Source organism: Dreissena polymorpha, chromosome 2, assembly GCF_020536995.1.
Source record: "Dreissena polymorpha isolate Duluth1 chromosome 2, UMN_Dpol_1.0, whole genome shotgun sequence".
Classification (NCBI taxonomy): Eukaryota; Metazoa; Mollusca; class Bivalvia; order Myida; family Dreissenidae; genus Dreissena; species Dreissena polymorpha.
This window is the reverse complement of record NC_068356.1, coordinates 27,683,143-27,704,711: the sequence shown is the minus strand read 5'-3', so window position 1 is coordinate 27,704,711 and position 21,569 is coordinate 27,683,143. Positions and strand designations below refer to the sequence as shown.

At 35.4% G+C, this 21,569-nt stretch overlaps 1 protein-coding gene across 3 annotated transcripts; it reads left to right on the top strand.

Annotated features, from left to right (window-relative positions):
- The first annotated feature begins 1,839 nt into the window (after window positions 1-1,839).
- LOC127866354 (uncharacterized) lies at window positions 1,840-20,916 on the top strand. Of its 3 annotated transcripts, XM_052406831.1 has the most exons (10): window positions 4,794-4,990; window positions 10,933-11,050; window positions 12,801-13,072; window positions 13,853-14,064; window positions 14,550-14,868; window positions 15,010-15,261; window positions 15,316-15,372; window positions 16,997-17,015; window positions 19,153-19,177; window positions 19,377-20,916. In XM_052406831.1, exons 2-10 carry the CDS (start codon window positions 11,046-11,048, stop codon window positions 19,707-19,709), a joined length of 1,494 nt encoding a protein of 497 aa, XP_052262791.1. In that variant the 5' UTR covers window positions 4,794-4,990; window positions 10,933-11,045; the 3' UTR covers window positions 19,710-20,916. The 3 variants fall into 3 exon arrangements, with proteins under 3 accessions (XP_052262790.1, XP_052262791.1, XP_052262789.1); XM_052406830.1 differs by lacking the exon at window positions 4,794-4,990 and adding an exon at window positions 1,840-1,858 and having other exon boundaries at window positions 15,010-15,372; XM_052406829.1 differs by having other exon boundaries at window positions 4,795-4,990; window positions 15,010-15,372.
- The last annotated feature ends 653 nt before the right edge of the window (window positions 20,917-21,569 follow it).

Genomic DNA, 21,569 nt, shown 5'->3' with positions numbered 1-21,569 from the left:
GTGCTAAGTACACATCATATACCTGAAATAAAGTTGTTGTGAAAAGAAAACGCATACAACTAATTGAATGTGAAAAATGAAAGGGTTTCAAATATAGAATAAGCGCTTCTTCCTTTGTAAACTACTGATACCACGTGATTTAATGGTGAATGCACAGATTACACATACCTAGTGGTACTGGTCAGTATTGTACCTAATGACAAAACCACCCCTTGTACGTCGATAATCCAAACTCAGTTGGATAATTCAAACTGAAGAAAAAAATGTTGGCCGAAACTGAAACTGAAAGGAAGATGACTATTTTAGCATTTCTGCTAATTTAGTAACTACAATGACGTAATTTTTCTACATATGTGATAGTGAATGTCTGACACACACAGGCGTTTTGAATATTGCAATGATTTAATAATTTTTTAGTAAAAAACGATAAATGTGTCTTCGAAAAATGCTAATTTACATGAAATGCGACCTATGTGTTGAATTATTTACACGTTAATTGACAAAAGAGCGAACGAAGCTGTAACAGAGATATGCCAAATCATAGCAGGAATGTCCTTTTTTTTTCTTTTAACACCTAGTGTGTTTCTGTGTTAAAATCATGTGTTTGCAGGACGGGTATTAAACTTTATGGATAAATCCAAACTGACATAAAGACATAATGCAGTTTGGTCATTATCCATCGACTCCTTGATGTTAGTTTGGAATTATCCATACACTAGTTAGGTCATTATCCAATTTGTATATTTTTGTCCCAAACAAATACGAATATATTGCGTTTTCGAGTATTTGCGCCAATACTTTCCTTTACATACACACATGAAAGGTAAATACATATAAGTCCAAGCATTAAAACATTAAAAACCTTCGATTACAATTGTTTTTGGCCTTAACCGTTAGACAATTTCATTTACTTTTTCAAGATTTTCAAACATATTCATTTTATTTTGACGGAATTGTTTTTAATTGTTATGGGTTTATTAGCGCATTGTATCCGGCAAATAACATTTTATAAAAAAGAAACGTTTATCATGACACAACTAAACATAAATAAACGTGTTCTTAGAAATAAATGACTGAAGGTTTTATTTCTGTCGCCATTTGTTTCTTCAGTTTGAATTATCCTACTCAGTTTGGATTATCGACGTACAGGGGGTAAAAACTTTCAACTACAAAATTCAATTTATTTCATTAAAGCGGGTATATACGATTTTGTCAAATACTTATGAATTTATATAAACTGTGTAAAAAACTTATTATATATATACGTTTCAATATAAATTAAAATAAAAGTTAAGAAGAACATGTGTCGAAAAATGCGAAATAAGCCAGATATTGAAATTGAAAACGGCTGTACAGCCGAATTCGCCAGCATGTATACCATACATGTACGATGTGCATCTAAACTTAGTTTAACGGTTTATTTGAATTCCTGCAACTATATCTATTCATACGACACACGAACACTATCTCCGATCCTAATACACAGACGAATGCTTCGGTTATTGTAGGAAAATATGTACGTCACTATCGGCTCGGGGCGCTAATTTGTCTTTGCTGCATTTTATGAAATTCGGCTTTAATGTATAATTTTTCTTGCCTATTTTGTGTTATTGTAACATATTTTATCAATATATTACAATTAAACACATATTAAAAATCGTATATACCCACTTTAATATCATGTGCAACAAGTGCGCCGCCACCTTCGTACCACAGAACTATTGAATTCGTTTCACTCGCGCAGTAGAGCGTAACTGTTTGGTTTCGGTGGAAAACCACTGATGATTAGGCAGTAAAATGTCACTATAGTGCCCTCCAGTCGGGTGCGAAACACCTCGTGTGGGATAACATTTAGCTGGTAAGATTTGTCTATAATTGTTCTACATCTTAATTGTTATTTTCCGCAAATTGTAATGAAAAGGCGCGTTAAACGTGATTATTCTTTTTAATTTATGGAGCTGTAGCGATTTGACCCATATGATGAACCACAGGAGGGAATCCCGTATTTTTTCGGCGTCAGCTGCATACGCCAGCTTTTCACCTTAGCCTGACCTTTGTTAGCGTCTAATAGAATTCAAATAAAACTTCCCGCGGCCAAGTACAGATGAATACACTTCATTGACTGCATTGGCTGATTTGATAATACCACTAGAACATTGGAAACATGTCCGCGTCTTTGTAACACTGTTTTACTGCGTGTTCAGCATGAAACAGTTTTATCTCTAATAAAAAGGCTTTATAGATAGAACAGTTTTACACTCAATCTCGACATCAATACAGTTTGTGCGTACATCTTTTATTTTCAGAGGATTTTCAGCGCGAGAACGTTGTGTACTTAAAGGCTATGTTCTCATATTTAGTACTGACTTCCATATTCCTGTCAACATGTTATATGTAAAAGTATAAAGAGCAGTGGAAGCGATGCCTCACTTTAATGTGTTGCATTTCAACCCGCGAGGTATAAGGGGTCAGTTCGCGGTTAGTGTGTTTGAATGTCAGAGTTTATATACAGGTCAGACCTTCTGTGCTGTTCGGAGTTCGCGGTCAGTTATATAATAGTTATATAATAAAGACGCTATAGCGTGAACTAGGTGAACCGGAATTTTCTTTACCACCAGAAAGATGTAAGATGAAGATATCCAGCGATATTATTTTATGGCATGTCAATAATAGATTCTTAATGTGTTTTCAACAATACCATGATAAATATTATTTTTAATTAATTAACAAGTATTATTCCATCATATTTACTAATGTATTATTGCAGCATATTGACTAATGTATTAAGTATGAGCGCGATGATTCTCGATACTGTTAATAATCGAATCAAATACACGTAGCAATTCCCGATAAACCACTCAAACAGGTTTGTTCGAAGAACGCGCGTATACATATTTAAAATATGTACGGAGACTTCGCGTGTGGCCGGTTGACTTTGGTTTTCTTTTTTGTATCTATAGGTTTATGACCAGCAATATGTAATAATGTAAAATAAGCCGCGAAAACTCCGCGTAACATCCCGTACTGCGTTTGATGCAGCTAAAAACTGCACAGAAAAAGATATTAGCTATCCTTGATCTCATTCATTTAAATCTTTACCTTCCATAAACTCCAACCACAATCAACGCCGTATATCTTTTTTAAAGATATTTCTTGTTTATATTTTTTTTATATATGCTATAATAATAACCAAAGTTACATGGTTAACAGTAAAGATGGTGTAGTTGTTGGGCAAATGAAGTTGCACTTCTTGTTTCTATTATAGCATATATACAAAAAAATATACGGGATTCCCTCCTGTGTGATGAACTAGAGACTAAAGGGCAAATCGTTATTTGTTTCTATTTCAGTGGTAAATAAAATTACATAATTGATTAAAAAACAGATCACTTCTTTTCAAATCCTTAATACTTTAGCAAATCAGAAAAGCGGAGCAGTCTATGTGTAAAATATGCGTATAGGGTCATTCCAGCGTATCGTGTGCTGTCCGCTAGGCTAATCAGGGACGACACTTTCCGCATAGACTGGGTTTAAGATTAGAAGATACTTTTTTAAACGAAAAAGTCCATGCAAGCGGAAGCTGTAACCCCGTATTAGCCTATGCGAACTGAACATGCTAATCTGAGACGACACTTTCCACACATATGCATGCAGTCCTGTTTTCACAGAGCGACGCGTAAATGTATGATACTGCTAAATTCCATGATAATTTCAAAGCCATACAGCGATCAATGTCATGTTACATGTGCTAAAAACGTTAAATCTGGTTGACAACAGTATAATGAATTTGATCACAATAAACGTATATGTTATATAACAAATCGATCAGTTATATACTCCATATGCTTTGAGAGTAAGTAAAGTATGTTGTGTGTTGAAATTTAACCCCTTTATGCCTAGTGGACTCTCCCATCGTTCAAAATTGGATCAATTTATTTAAAAAATTAGGGATTTCAAGTATAATTATTTCTATATTTAGAATATTTATTATAGAAATTCCTTTAAGCAAACAGCGCAGATCCTGATGAGACGCCGCATCATGCGGCGTCTCATCTGAATACTCTGTTTGCCAAGGCCTTTTTTTCTAGACGCTAGGCATAAATGGGTTAACTTGTCGCTTTAATCGTTGTATTATTAGTTATTAAAATATGTTCAATCTATATATGTGCATGGAGATGGGACAGACAAGAAATGTGTGAACATCACAAGTATTAGTATACATTAACATCAGAATATTGTATTTATGTAATTTTCGGCTAAATTGTTCGTATGTGTATACATTCGAATTGTTCTTCTGTATTTACGCCAGCAGGGTCTATATCAATATTTACACATCGGATATGGATTCTTAATGGTATTGCTTCAAACGGTCTGAAATGAATACCTTCATATTAAGATCAATTTAATTTCAACATTACATCAAACACATAACACTACCAACAAAGAGGGCTGTTCGTTCGTTTTGAATGATGTCCAACCGCATTTAAATAAAACACTTTTACTTCGTATTGTGTAGTATCGGATTTAAAACGATAAATAAATAATGACGAAACATCGGCGAATAAATAATGTAAATGCCCTCTAGCCATTAATAATTAAAAAAACGTAACAGTTCTTTGATAGTTCATACTAAGTTCAAACCGGTTAAAAATGTTAGCATTTGGGTTATGGTCTAACAATAAATAGTATTATCCTTTCTCACGCGGGATATACATTTAAGCGGATTTCTTTGCCATGTGTAAAAGCACCTAGGTAGTATAGTGTTGAGAATCTGTATACAGGTTTATTGCATTCGGGATTGAGTGTCACCTCCCGAAGGATAAGTGTATTGATGCGTATCGAACCTCGTTGTGGAAGGATTCATTGATTGTCTACAGTAGATGTTCCGTATCGATGTTGTCGATTGTGGAATGAGATGGAACTGACACGTATGACCTTTTATATGAATTACAAAGTGCTGGATTACTAAACTGGGAAAACACTAGCAGATGTAAGTAATCCAGTTTTCTTCTCCGTGATAACCGCGTAAAATGAGACATTGCATAATCAGTTAGTGTTGTAGTAATAATAAGTGACTTAGATTTCTATTCAACGTTTGCATATTCGTGATCTCGTTGAAGTTACCAGATGTACAGACAATTTCAAAGTCAAATGTATGTTCCAGTTGATGTAATCTTATAACCATAGTTACGCTCAATTGGTCGAGGACGGCTCAGGTACATCTTAAATTTAGCCAGGACACACTTTAAGTATACTACAGTGTACCCCGGGTATGGACAAAACGCTAAAAGGCACCAGCCATCGTCCGGGGAATATTTTAGTGCATGTCCGTGCACCGGGTACTAGTATACTTAAAAGTACTAGGTTTAATGTTAAAAAGTACCTGAGCCGAAAATGAACAATTGAGCCATAGTTATATGCCAAGAAATTAAATTGTTGGGCAAATATGTTATTTTCATAAAAGAAAAGTATGTATGCATCTAACAATAGAAGAAGATCCGTATCATTGTGATAACGACGTGGCGAGTCTCCATGACGACCTGTAGTGATTTAAGGTCACTTCCAACAGCCTTGCTGTTGAGCTAGCTTTTCAGCGACGCGGTTAGATTGTCTGACTACCACTCTGAAGGTCGTGGGTTCGATCCCCCATCGAAGCTCCGTATTTTTACAATAATGGCGACGAGGCAAACACGAACTGTGATTCAGAACGTGGGTGTGAGCTTTCTAATGGCTTCAAGGAGCCGCTTGTGAAACGGTCGACACTATAATATAGCGAAAGTGTCATATGACATGCTGTAGCAGGCATGCCTGGCCTTGAAACATTTCCAATGGCTTCAAAGAGCCGTTTGTGAAGCGGTCGACAATATAATATAGCAAATAGTGTCATATGACATGCTGTAGCGGGCATGTCTGGCCTTGTAACATTAAGAGGGGGAGGAGTGTAGTGATTTAAGGTCACTTCCAACAGCCTTGCTGTTGAGCTAGCTTTTCAGCGACGCGGTTAGAGTGTCTGACTACCACTTTGAAGGTCGTGGGTTCGATTCCCCATTGAAGCTCAGTAATTTTACAATAGACCAATGAAACAGGGAGATTACCTCTGTGTTCGTTATCCAACATGTGTGCAGCTAATTCATAGTTTTAAACGGAAACTTATAATTTAACATGTAACATGTATGCACACTTATGTGAAAGAACGGATTGTTTAAACTGAGCAATATATAATATCGCTAAGTAATCTTTGAAACATTTAAAAAGGCCTTCACTATTTTCTGCAGGTTTGTTCACAGTCGCTGTATGCGTAGGTGTTCCACTGTGCCTTAATTTGATACTTCGAAGGTTTGTTAGGCTTAAAAGACATAGTATATCAAGCTTTTTTCAGTACATGTCTTGTTAATGCATGGATTAAGCTCCAAAAACAAACAACGTTTCGCCCGTATGACTCATGCTCTTATGCCAAATTCACGATTCAGAGTAAAAGTTCAACAAAATCACTTCATCCTAATCACTTGGTCAGGACAACACGCTTGTTCACCATTGGTGTAAATTACTTTGCGGTAGTGATAATCAAGTAGGGATTTCCTCGTGCAAGACCCAGATCTCGTATGCAAATTTCAAGGTCACAATGAATGGTCACGAGATAAAATTCATTAATTTTATCCGTGAAACTGTTCGAAATATGACTTTATCAATCGGTTCATATGTAATTTGACCGATTCGTAAGAATTATGAGATGGGCTATCACACAAAAGAACGAAGTTTTTCCAAAGTCATTTATACTATGTAATGCCCACTGCCTTATATATAAGATAACCAAATCATCACTAGATCAGAGCATATATGTGTGCAACTTGCATAGTAATATGGCCGTTAAGCACGAGCGCCGCCACTGTTTGAGATGCATGAACACAAGAGCCCATGCTTCTTCCGTGATTGCGATAAGTACTTGTGGTTTGTTTAAATATATGGAACATTATACAGGGTATGTGAGTTTTATTACTTGTTCATCATATTACAAGTTTGTTTAACATTCGGACAAGAAAGTGCGTTTTAGCTAAGAGTTATTTCATCCTCAAATATACGGAAACATACAATCACAACCCATGATGAAACGGATCAACTTATGGAGGTCCTTACGTTTCCAAATGAATTTTGATTATATCTCTTTCGGTATATATAAGAAATAATCACTAGAACAGAGCTTTTCTTGGTCCAGCAGTCATGGTTACAGTTCAGTGTTCAATGTCAAGTAAAAAAAATCATCACAGGTCAGAGCATATTACTGCCAAGCTGGCATGGTTACAGTTCTGAGTATAATCTCATTTTCAAATCCAGTTTCAAGGTCCGATGTAAAAGTTGAGATTGGGCATGTGTTTTTTTTACAGCATTGGTCGCTAAAATAAGACCTAGAAAATGTGATAAGCATGATTGGCTGGGACTTTGCAAGACCTTTTAAGTCAAGATCCTAATTATTACGCAGTTAAAAAATGCACCACGAAGAGAATGAGTGCAGAAGGCAAATACTGGGCCCCAAGGTCCATAATTAAAATCACAATTTATGTTCAAAGGCCAAACATCAGTCAACCCTTAATGCTCTGTGCTCAGAAATGTAAAAATAACTTTTCTTACGTCAAAATGACTATGATTGTGAGATGGAGATGGAGTTCGGCACGCAAGAATCGTGTCACTAGGTCAATGGTCAACACCACAGTATAAGGTCAGACATTGGAATAAGTCCGCTAACCCTTTGTAATACGCATAGATTACGTAGTCCAGCATGGTAAAATTTTACAAATTACTGAGAGAAGTGGCATACTATTGTGCGATAGCATGTCACGCGAATGGTCTTGTCGTTTTGCTCAAGTTCACAGTTGCGGTTCAAACCCTTTTTCAGAGTATAACTTTTTTAAGCGCGATTGTGTGTTTTTCAAACAAACACTGTGCTGAAGTAAAAAGATTGTTGAGGAGTTTCACATGCAAGAGCCATGTCTAATAAAACAGCTCAATGGCAATTACAAATCGCTTGTTCCGTATCGTGACCTTGTCAATCATGGATGATATAAGGTGTTTACTTAACATTGCAGGACTGACAGGTACTGTGCGACGTAATGTTGATATTTAAGAATGCTCACCTGGTGTTGCCTTACTTGGAGCATGATTAATGTATGGCCTGTTTACCCATTAAATAATATAGCTTTAAGCTGTAACAAGTTGGCATAAAATGAAGTGAATGAAGCATATGTATAAAATCCGTCTTCACATGCCAGAACTTGCACAAAGGCGACCCTGGCACTGACCGGAGCTCTAATCCTGTCCACATTGAGTATCATTCAGTCCTTCACAGCTGGCATCATTGCTATTTGATACATCTGTACTGACAGTATCTTAAGGCCTCGCTGACTCAGCCTTGGGAGTAAGACACATGATGCACAGCGTATCTTACTACAGGGTATACTATTACTATGTCTAAAACATTGCTTCTGTATTATGATTGGACAGTATCTATAAATGACATGGGCTCTCTGACTGATTCGTGGGAAACAGGCACACTATGCACAGCGTGTCTTATTACTAAGTCAAACGTATTGCAAATGTTATATATGATGATATTGAATGATGACGTTACACCGATTTGCTTTCTTCCCATATTTTTTAATAGCTATTCCCTCATTTTCACGCGACAACATATGCCGAAAATAGTATTGGTAGCATGCCAATTCTATAACTATGGTACTGAAGTAGTGCCGACAATTAAATTAAACTTTAAACTTTAAAGCGAACACCCTATCCATTATATTAAAAAGATGTGACGTTACTGCTGTCATAGGTTGAGAAGCGTTAAACGTATATAGCGTTGCCTAATAATTTCTCCAAAAACTTGACCATGCTGCTAAAGTAGAACCTATGTACTCTCTGATTTATTGCAGACATGATTTGCTTTGGTATCGATTAGAAAACCTACATGTTCGTGTGTGTTTTGTTTCAAGATAAAATAGTATGGATAATTTATGAATAAGTAATACATATTATTATTTCTTTGCATTTTATTTTTCAATTTACAATAAATGTAGAAATGAAAAAATAAAAATTAAAGTATCACAGTAAAGATTAAAATATGCATACATTTCAAAACAAAATCACAGTTAAAACCTTATTTTCAGTTAAAAAAGCAAAATAATTCACGGCACACTCACTACTTTATTGTGTTAGCTTGTAAAATGTTACATTGGTGGGTGTTGTTTATTTAAGAACTCCATAAATTCTCTTGCATTCGCGCTGGCTTGCACGAACAATATAGAATGAACAACAATGGTATGGGACAAACTTATTGTTTGATAATGATTCATAATTTGTAATAGCAAACACATTCCGATTTTATCGGGTTTGATACACCTTGCTTTGATGACGCCTAGTTCACCCAAGCATGTTCAATTTCCTCGGGATATAATATTAAGATGTTAAAGTTTTCATGTTTCATGGACATCTTGTTCACACATAGGGTTTTTATTTAGTTTATTCACAATATTTTGGATAGCAAAACGCCGATTCGGTGCGTTGGTTTTGTTTGAGTTTCAAACTAAATTAGTTTCACAAGCAAATGTTTTAATAAAGCCGTCGAGCATAAATAAAGCCAATTGCATTCGTTTAAGTTTGAATAAAGAGGACTTGAAACATATCGTATGTAATGTATTATAGCAAAAATTAGCAAGACATAACACATCTGGTTGAATGTTACAAACTAAAAAAAAATATATGTGTGAAGCATTCAGAAAGGCAAATTTGAAAATATCAATTGCGAGTAACGTAAAATGACTTTATTGCGTGAAGGTTTCCAAAACACTAACATATGCATATATGTGAAATTGTCAAACTGTTAGCCGAAAAAGTAAGAGATACGTTGGATAACATTCCGTTTATTTTTCTTTTTTATTCATGCCTTGAGAATTTTTTTAATTACATGTATTTAAAAGCTGCAAACTTTTGGCTATTTAAATGCAGTTGTTTTCATAACTAGTATTGGTAAATATAAATTAATCGATTGCTGTAATTGTTAAAAGCCTGTCGTAATTTTAAAATGTCATCCGCGTTTAAGTTCTCTCACATTAAAATACTTTTATCCGCAATACCCATTAACAGTGTCTTTATAACAGAGATTTCGAAATCATAGACTCGCAGTAGCGTTCGTGGGTCATATCGTATTGTCGTGATACCTGTGCGGTCAAGGCTGCTCCCGGCCGGCTGAAGGTGTGAATGACCCGGGTCATGAACTGCGCTTGAAGCAAACATCTTGTTCTCGTCCATTAAGTTAGTCAATAGGCAGCACTAAAGAACATATTGTCAAGAGTTATTCGTTCGAAGTCCCGGTTTACTTGTGTCTAGCTGTGCAGAATATTGCTTTCCACCGTTAATTAGCTTTACTTCCGAACTTACTAAATTGCATGTTCAAAAAAGAAATAAGAATTATCCTACATGGACGTAATGATGTTATAAACTAGTTAGGCTTTGAGTAATTTTATAAACATGTTCACGTGTAGATTAGTAATGACAAAACTGGAACATATCTATTGAGAATATTTGTCAACTTCGGTGTAGATAATCGGTTTTTGTTTCACGAGCGGTTACTGAGTATATAAAAATCTCGAGTGGCTACACTGCTAAACCTATGTAAATGTGATGTAACTTTTTGCGATGTTTCTGCTTTTTTCATTCAGAATTAAGAATTATTTATGACATGTTATATTCCACTTGAAAGCATACACTAGTAAATTTGCACTATATTGTAAAACGGAAACGGTACAACCAATGTTTGTAGGGCAGGTATCGGTTAAAAATTTCACACGAACTATCGACTGGCAATTCATAACCGTGGTTTCTAAACACTTCCATAAAAGCGTATTGATAGAAAAAATATGATACTGTTTATGTACATTTCAGAGCCAGTCAGCGCCGAGAAGCCATCCGCCGTCTCCCAGGAAGCGGTTATCACCCTTGCGTGCGTGCTTGCTTTCCTCGGTACCCTCCTACTTTTAGCCGGCCTTTGCTGGTATATGCGGTACGTATCACCATGGATACGGCTTTCACTAACAAGATGCCTAAAGCGCAATAGTGTAGTCGCTCGTGGATATATTAGCCGGGTTCGAATTCCAACCAAGGAGCGTTCGTACTTTAGTTTTCAACAAAATTGAAGTGACTGATTCATGAGAATCTGTATAAGACAATGGTTTTTGATGTATTTGAACATTAATATACAAAGTTTAAAATGATACGTGCGAAGCATATCTTACCCATGCTTGTTGCCATTATATCAAACACATATAAAAAAATAACAACGGAAAATTGAAAACATTGGCGCTGCCGCAAATTCTTTCTTTGTTGAATTCAACCCACCAATAAATACGAGTTATTTTAGTTTTGATCATATTTAGCACTGTAATTGTATGCATCAACAACTACACGCCAAAAGCAAAAAAGGGTTTGTGGCAAAAAGGCGTACCAATGACTTGGCATAAGTAATGATTCAAGCTATTATACAAAATATCAGTCCGTAGCTAATCAAACATAGGATTTTTGATACAACTGTGTTCGTACAATGGGAGCAAAGAAAGGCATACTGTTCATACTACATACACGTTGGCCATTTCTTTTTTACAATATTAATTTATATAAAGAGAAAAGGGCTAACACAGACAACGGTCGAAGATTGTAGTAGGGTACATATTTTTAAATAGCTTTTTTATGCTTCATATTAATTAAACATTCACGAAAATATCCTTACTAAAAGTGTAACAAAAATCGCATCATTCTAAATACCTAATTGTATATGCAAGGGTGTAAAGCGCAATGGTGTTTATTCTATGGAAAAATCTGGTTACAAGCGCTTGATTATTTTTTAAAGGCATATTATATTTAGAAAATAATAGAACCATTGGCTGCATTTAAATTAAGAACCTAAATACGAATCGTAATAGTTATAAAAACGTTTTCACAAATCACTGAGCACCACTTGGGCATGACGAATGACGGAATGAATTGGTTTTAAGCAATATTCGATGGGCTTATTGAGCTTGATGCAATTTTTACTACACCCTAAATGAGGCGTGCATATCACCAAATGTAGACTATCCCAGTGTATTATATGATAGGGTACGTCGCATACGTAAGGTGCCATCATGCGTTGATAAAAAGTTTATATTTCACGCCCACTGAGTGAATGGTTGTGTTGTTATTCAATACCCAGACATAATTGAGACATTGAGTGGTTATATTGCATTAACATGTTTCCATCGTAATAAGGTACTCTTTTTTATTATTTATCAAAATGTACCTCGTTAATATCTCAAAATTGTGACTATGTAAATTAAGACACTGATGAGGTTAATGATTGTGATGATGATGGCTATGATGTTATTGAAAGGGATGGTGATAATAATGAGGTTGATCGTCGTTTTGCTGGTGTCGTTGATGATAATGATGGTAATGATGATCATGATGATAACGACGACGATTTAATTTCTAAATGTTTGATTTTTATCATAATTTATTCTTCACTACTTCTAGTATTATTATCGTTAATTTTACTATTTATTATTATTATATTTATATTATTTATATTATTATTACCATCATCATCATCGTCGTCGTCGCCGCCATCACCATCATCATCATCATCATCATCATCATCATCATCATCATCATCATCATCATCATCATCATCATCATCCCACTACTATCATCATCACTACCATCATCATCATACCTATGTAATTATTGTTAAGTATTTGTATTTATTTATTCTTTCGTAGACACCAGAGACAAAAAGATAACAGACGAAAAAACGAGACGCTGTACAAGATTTCAAGGTTTCTTAACGACCAGCAAACACGGGACTTAAGTGCTCAAAATACAACCAAAGGCAGTCACTTGTCCGCAAAGGGGATTAACCTAACAGAGCGCTCCACTCCCAGGACTGCAGAGTTATCTGTCGCACCTGTTCAAAAGCTAAAGAACGATCTAGAAACTGCAGATCAAACGACAACCGACGACATGGTTGTTGGACAAACGCAGAAGTATAAAGGTATTAATTGTAAACATAATATTTAACCATCCGTGAAAATAATGTGTGCTTAACGAAATATTTACAACGTCTCAAAGGCATCCGGGCTTGAAATAAACGCACGTTCATAAAATATGTGAGCTGTAAGTTTGCATGTCTTGTGCCATATCTTTTATTCTGGAAATGCTTTAGAAGAGTTTACGTATAAAGAAACTGGCCGCTCATGTAGTATACACTTTCAATGCTTCGTCATGCATATTCATAAACATCAATACTTCTTACAAATTCATATTTTGCATTATTTTTATGTTTTATTTGATGGTGTTGAACGTAGAGTACTGTAATGTTTAGACTATTGTTCTCTTGTTTTAAATTAATAAAGTTGATGGTAATACGATTTTCTGCCGTAAAAATAAAATTGGGGTTCATGTTCACTATATGCACCTTGTTTTTGTTTTTTAGTTGTTTACTATTTCACATTTAAAGTTCATTAAAATTATAGTTTATAGTTATTTATTCAAGCTCGATTGCATAGAAAGCCTAAGGCTGATTTGAAACGCTCTCGAGTCCATTTCTTGGGACTAGAACAAGTACTTGGTGTCTTTTATTCAAATTGTAGACATTAAAGAACGTCGCAGACTACTTAATATTGTCCATGAAGTATTAAATTAACACCGTTTTACAAAAGATCGATATGGGTCAACTTTCGAGATTTAGTAAAGATATGAGCATGTTTTTATTTAGATCGATAACACATCTTTTAACTCATGTTTGTGTTCTTAACCGTATTCTACTCTTTAGACTGGCGGGTGTCCCACCCCAGTGGCAATATCACCATGAATGGTTCCCTGCCCATCAAGCCGGTACGTTACGTTCTGAGACCACGTGCCAACACTACAAACACACGCTACACTTTACCGGCACGCGTGTCCACGGGTTATGAGCGCGGTCGCTCACTGCACAGAACACTTGTGCATACGGATGGAAAATACGACGGAAATTATGTTATGATGGTACGTACAATAATTATGAATCGCTGAGATAAATTCATTTTATATTTGCCCCCCCCCCCCCCCCCCCCGTCTTCAAAGCAGTGGTAGTCTTCACTGTGAATGAGTAACCTTCTGTGGTGATCCATATCTTATCAGCTTAATACACGGACTATTGGCTACTTAAGTGAGAACATTGGGTTACTGCCAACAGGACTGATAGTATTCTGTTTTATTTAAAATTAACAAGTATGTAAACAATTAGAATTAATATAAAGACAATAATAATTAATACTAAATACTAATATTATCGTGGATAGTAATCAGGATATATATTTCCAGTACAGTTTTTAATTGAATGTTTACACGAGCGCTTGCGTGGGTTAAACTGTGCAGTTCTCTAACTTAGGAAATCGTGCCACGAGGCTGTTTTAGACCTTATGTTATTAATATGTAACCTTTAAAAACACAACTGAGATGTAAGTATGCATGTATTTATGCTCTCATAGCGATCAAAATCTGCTCCGGCTGTTAACCGCCAGTCCTCGACACAAGTACGGCAGCCGCTATACTTCACAAAGTCTCACTACATGGCAATCAAGCAGCCATTCTCCAAGAAGTATCTCCTGCCGCCCGTGCGTACGTTCTACGAAGAGCGTCCGGTCACTCAGACTCTTCCCCGGCCGCAGACGCAGAGGAACGTGATCGAGGTGCGACGGACGCCGGCACCCGCGCCTCCTAAACCGATCACCTCTAAGGGCAACGTTTATCACGTGCAATTCGTACCTTCCGCGAATCAAACCATTCATAGGCTTGGAGGAGAATTGGGTGAGAAACATTTGATTTATAGCAATTTTTATTTAAACAGTTTTTTTTTGCAAGGAGTAACATGCGTTCTTATGAATTTAAATAAATCAGTTCTATTGAATTTTGATTTATAAAACATCGATTTCCATTTTTAACAATCAGGCTTAGAGCTGAATTCGTCAAGGCCTTACACGGTTCAGTCGACTAGAGAATGGCACACGAAGAGCGAAAATACTCCAAGGGTTATCCACAGTGGTCAATCTAATGTCTTCACGTATGACGATTCTGGTGGCCAGTCTAATGTGTACACGGTTGGGAGTTCTGAGGCACAGGGTAGATATTACACCATTGATAAGCCCGACCAGACGATTGGTGAGACACGGATCTACGAGTCCCGGTATGGACATGGTCCCAACGAGTCCCGGTATGGACATGGTCCCAACGAGTCCCGGTATGGACATGGTCCCACTCGCATTCAGCTTAAGACCTCGGACCAGGCGCATCAAGGAACGAGTGTTAAAACAGGTACGTTGGTGACTTTCGTTCTAACTTCAAAAGCAACTTTCTTTAACTTTTTTCTTAATAGCTAATGTATGGTTTCTACATTATTTTAACTATGTCATGATCTTTTAATTGCACGTCTTATTTTAAGTAATCAACATTACAAGAATAATATGACATAGTAATTAATAAAACATGCTAATAAATATTTGTCTTCGTATATTACATTCCTTAAAAACTTATTAGTATGCATGTGCTTCTATGCTATAATATAAATAATACTTAATGTTCTACCTTTTGAAAAGTGTCGTGCCTTCTTCATATCTGTCTGACTTGTAAATCATGGTGTTGGAAAATAAAAAAAAGAGGATAGTAACGGAATCATGCGAAAATGGTGTTAATGCCATATGCGGCAATATAAGCTTCAAATCAGCCTGTGCATTTGTGCAGTCTGGTCAGGACCTACCCTGTCCGCTTTAAAGTCAAGCAAGGTTTGGTGGTCGCATAACCGGATAGGATAGCACCTTACCAACTTGCGCGGATGCATATTTCGTAAGACCCCAGAAAGTGTTCGCATGACGCTGCTCATATCTCATCTTTACGAAGATCTGTTTTTGCTTAATCCATTATTAGGTCGACTTTCCAAAGAACAGTTACTTGTTGGATAGTGTGCAAACTATACGAATACTAAGTTACTTGATAGCTGAAATCACTTACCTACTATCCAGACAGTTTGGGTCAGAAAACAAACACACCTAAATCTCTGACAAGACAAGAAACGTGGACCGTGCTATCTCTTCTTAAATTATATTCTTTCAATTTATGACTAAAACTAAAGACATTAAATGCGTATTGTATTAATGAGTATAAAGTGAACTTATTTGAAGAGGCATTGTTTAACGTTGTATACGATGAAAGGAATTCCTCTCATTAATCTTTACTATATGCAACTAATTTGTGTGCTCATAATTTGAATTATTTAAAAAAAAATAATAGAAAACTGCGCTGAGTGGCGTACGTTGTATAACAAGTCTAAACTATATTTAAAAGTGTTATTTTTTCGATGTTTAATAAATGTGATATTAGGCTGATTAATGTTATAGTTAGCGGAGATCTGCATTTGAAAGACAAATACTTATATCACATGACATCTATGATTTTCAAATTGCGATACGAATGGTAGAAAGAAGATACGAGCCTCGAACATAATGAGATGATATACTTGACGCACTCTTTGACCGCAATATGTTCATATTTAAATATCACCTTTCGGATTCGTTAAATAACTAACATATGTCGGTCAAAGTATGCTTTAGCTAATACTTTCCACTCAATGCTAATACATTGTATATAATATGAGTCGTGTTCTTAAAAAACGGGGCATAATGCATGTGCGTAAAGTGTCGTCCTAGATTAGCCTGTGTAGTCCGCACAGGCTAATCACGGACGACACTTTCCGCCTAAACTGGATTTTTGCTAAGAAGAGACTTCATTTAAACGAAAAATGTCATAAAAGCGGAAAGTGTCGTCTCTGATTAGCCTGTGATTATGCCCAGTTTTCTCAGAACGCGACTCATATACTATGCAACTTCCACTAGTACCGCGTTTATCTCTGGGCTCATTATGGTACCTGCATGCTTTCTTTCAGGTGTCCGGATGGCAGAATGGTAAGCAAAACTAACAATCTTAGCGGACTGGCATGCACATATAAGTAGCCTTTGTAGAATGGTAAGCACATATAGTATAATAGTAGAATGATAAGCGAATACAGTAACATAAGAAGTCTGGTAAGATAATAAAGTCACTTAAGCTGAATTGCATGCAAAAAGTAACTTAAGCTGAATTGCATGCAAATAGTAACTTAAGCTGCATTGCATGCAAATATAGTAATCTAAGCAGACTGGTAAGTCTGTCTTGTATACTTAGCAGAATAATAAACAGCTTCTTCGCTTAACACAATGATACTCGCATCTGGTAAACTAAACACAATTGTAATCTCCTCTGGTAAACTGTACACAATGGCAATCACATCGGGTAAACTAAACACAATTGTAATCTCCTCTGGTAAACTGTACACAATGGCAATCACATCGGGTAAACTAAACACAATTGTAATCTCCTCTGGTAAACTGTACACAATGGCAATCACATCGGGTAAACTAAACACAATTGTAATCTCCTCTGGTAAACTATGCACAATGGCAATCACATCGGGTAAACTGAACACATTTGTAATCTCCTCTGGTAAACTTAACACAATTGTAATCACATCTGGTAAACTATACACAATGGCAATCTCATCAAGTAAACTAAACACAACTGTAATCACATCTGGTCAACTAAACACAATTGTAATTACATCTAGTAAACTAAACACAATTGTTATCACATCTGGTAAACTAAACACAATTGTAATCTCATCTGTTAAACTAAACACAATGGTAATCTTATCTGTTAAACAAAACACAATGGTAATCTTATCTGTTAAACAAAACACAATGGTAATTCATTTGTTAAACTAAACACAATGTTAATCTTATATGTTAAACTAAACACAATTGTAATCTCATCTGTTAAACAAAACACGATTGTAATCTCATTTGTTAAACTAAACACAATGGTTATCTTATATATTAAACTATACACAATTGTAATCTCATCTGTTAAACTAAACACAATGGTAACCTCATCAGTTAAACTAAACACAATGGTAACCCATCTGTTAAACTAAACTCAATGGTAATATCATCTGTTAACCTAAACACAATGGTAATCTCATCTGTTAAACTAGACACAATGGCAATCACATTTAGTAAACTAAGCACAATGGTAATCGCATTGTTAAAACTAAAATTAATAGTTATCGCAGCGAATAGATTTAAGAGAAATGTAATCGCGTCTAGGAAACTAAACACAGCATTTAGTAAACACATAATCTAAACAGAATTGATAGATCAGCTTCTCATCTCCGCAGAGAGGTAAGCAAAACTAGTCGTCAGCACAAAGCTTGTATTATCATAGTGAATGTGTTGAATAACTTATTTTATTTGTAATATGACTTCGTTCTGAACGGTTTGCTGTTTAATTACAAGTAGTGCTTATTAGCTCGGCCGTTTTCGGAGAAAACCCGAGGTATTGTCATAGCCAGCTCGTCGTGTCGTCCGCCGTCCGCGTCGTGCTAAAACCTTAACAATTTGTCAAGGTTTTGAACATTGGCTATAAAATCAAAGTGCTTCCACCTACAACTTTGAAACTTCATATGTAGCTGCACCTTGATGAGTTCTACACGCCTCACCCATATTTTATTAGGTCAAAGGTCAAGGTCACTGTGACCTCAAAAAAAAATTCTGACAAGCTTTCATTTATTAAACAATGCACCAGCAGCCGAGCGTTGGCACCCGTTATGCGGTGCTCTTCCGGTGTTTTTCTTTTCGTTATTAAAGTGCGTATGCTACTTGACCTCTGTGGCGATTATGTTATGCGTTTATTGGTTTATGAACAATATAATGTTTAATACTCATCTGTTTTCATACAAATTTAGAATAAGACTGACCATTTTTCATTCCAAAACATACTGTTGTTTTTACTGCAGTTGACATTACGTCTAATCTGAAATTCAGCAATTGGGAAAATATGTTGTGCCTTATGAATGAGATATGCATCTGCACAGAAGTCGTTGAATGTTAAAGACAAAATCGCCACATTCTGAAGTTCTTGGCATTTTCTATAATGTGGTAAAATACTAAGTTACTAAATTTTGTTTTCATATTGACCATTGTTTAATACAACTGTCGTTCGTTTCAGGACCGGAGACGATTTGCATGTAGAGGTATGTGGTTGTATTTATATTTAGCAAACAATTCAAACATTATGTTTTCTCAAATATTCAGCGCTATTTATCCCTTTAATAAATGTTATGGTTTCAATACATTTACTAATATAAATTATGAACGTTTAAATTTAAAAAACACATATATCGTTTAACTCTAAGGTGCATAAGCTAAAACAGTCCAACAATCGCATTTCAGAAACTCCATCTTGAAAACGTGCAAGCGGACGACACTTCCTACCCGTACAGAGCCAGTTATCGCGAGCACGTGACGACAGTATCTACTCAGGGCTCTCGCAAAGCGGCAGATGAATTCACAATAATCGATTACGTAGAACAGAACAAGCCCGCTACCAACCACGTGGTGCGCTATTCCGGACACGACTCGTCGGCGCTTCATGACCTTGATAAGGTTTTGAATATGCCAAGCGAGAGCGAGCACTCCTCCCCAGGCAGGAAGAAAAACTCTTCTTCTTCGTCATCGTCCTCTTCTTCGTCGTCGTCCGCTCCATCTCGAACACGTTCGAAATGATAAATCATCTACATGAATGTTTGTTTAAACATATTTTATTTCCAAATTGACCATTACAAATGAATTACATTCACACAATATATAATGGAAACGGTTGGACCTTAAGTTCTACAACATTATCGGGGGTCTTTCCCTAGAGTATAAAGTTACATAGATAATAGTGACTGTTTGAGATGTAAATATTAGTCGTCGTTTTGGAAATCTTTCGAAAAACTACTTAAAAAGATAGATGCAACTACTATTTTGATTACAACGATAGTAATAATAATAATAATACTATTAGTAATAATAAGAAGAAGAAAAATAAGAATAAGATTATTAATAATGATAATATTGATAGTAGTATATAATTAGAATAATAAGAATAATAATAAATATAATAATAATAATAATCACTAATAAAAACATTTGGGTGTACAAATAATATAAGTGTAATGGTACAATGTAATACACAATAATGGACAATAATGAGTCATGTCCTGGTGCGTCTATGTAAAACGCTTCGTCGCTGAAATAAATCTTTGCACTTCAGTAACAATAATTACATTTTCTTCGTCGTTCAATAATTGTTTTCCATGGAGAAGAAAATCAGAATTTAAAGGGTGAAAATGAACGCAATGCATTAAATAGAAACAATCGCTGTCTTTTTATGTATACAGAATTATGTTTGTATAACATATTTAATTGAAGTTTTTTCTTTCTTCATGAAGGCGTTGTTAAGAATGTGTATACTTAAAATAATAGATGCATTATTTAATTTATTGAACCTTTTGCAAATTAAGAAACTGGACGTTGTATAAATTGTACATAAATCAGAGGAATTCGTTAAAGACTTCCGCTGCGCACGTTAGGCTTTATGTCAAACCCCTTTTGAAAATTTGTAAATTTGTAAATACAAATTTGTTGTTTTTCTGTTTGATTATACATCGCTAGCTTGTTTATATTTGTTTATTTAGTTGTTATAATTGCTTATATTTATACTCAGAGGTGGTATGTGTTATGAATATCAACATAGTATTTGTCGTGTTCAGATGTTTGTCTGAACACATGTGTCTCTTAACAAGGACGAGAATTGTAAAGACCGCATTTATCAATTATGTTACATTTGCTTTTCACATGATATAACCTATATATAATATGTCTGTTGCACGTAATGAAAAAAATTATGTATCCATATTTAAAATATATTGCATTGTTGTTTATTGAACCTGTCTTTTGACTTGTGTACTGACTTTTTTATTTTATTATAATCACCTGTGAATTAAATTTGTAAAGCTACTTCCGAAAAAATACACACTATTAACAAGGCAATAGTGGCTTGAAATAACTTTTCCGGTCGTCTTTAACTCTTATTTTACTGCTTTATGATATGCTAACATCAGACGATCATATTTAAGATCAGCGCATTGATTTATCTACAGTTATAGAGCAAAACATAGGCTTCACATGTTGGAAAAAAACTTAGTACGCACGTGCAATAAACTGGTTGTGTACATGTTCTCATAGTTATCGGGCGAGTGCTAATATTTTGAAATGAAACACGGCTGTTAGTTAAGCCAATTTGTTGACTTCCCTTGTCCTCAATCTTGAATACAATTCGACATAATGTTTTATTGCTCCATTATATAAATTTTGTAGAACTTAGCGAATCAACTAACTTAAAATTGAAAAAAACACTATTTTGACCGAGGTAACGTCTCACTAAAACATCGGGATTGAAGCATCGTTGGATATCATCCCTAATTCTGCTATTTACAATTTCTCGAAAATGTGTCTTGTATATATGGTTTTAAGCAAAATTATATCAATGAATTAATCGAGAGAACACTTACATTCAAACAAATATAGTATATTTGCAAA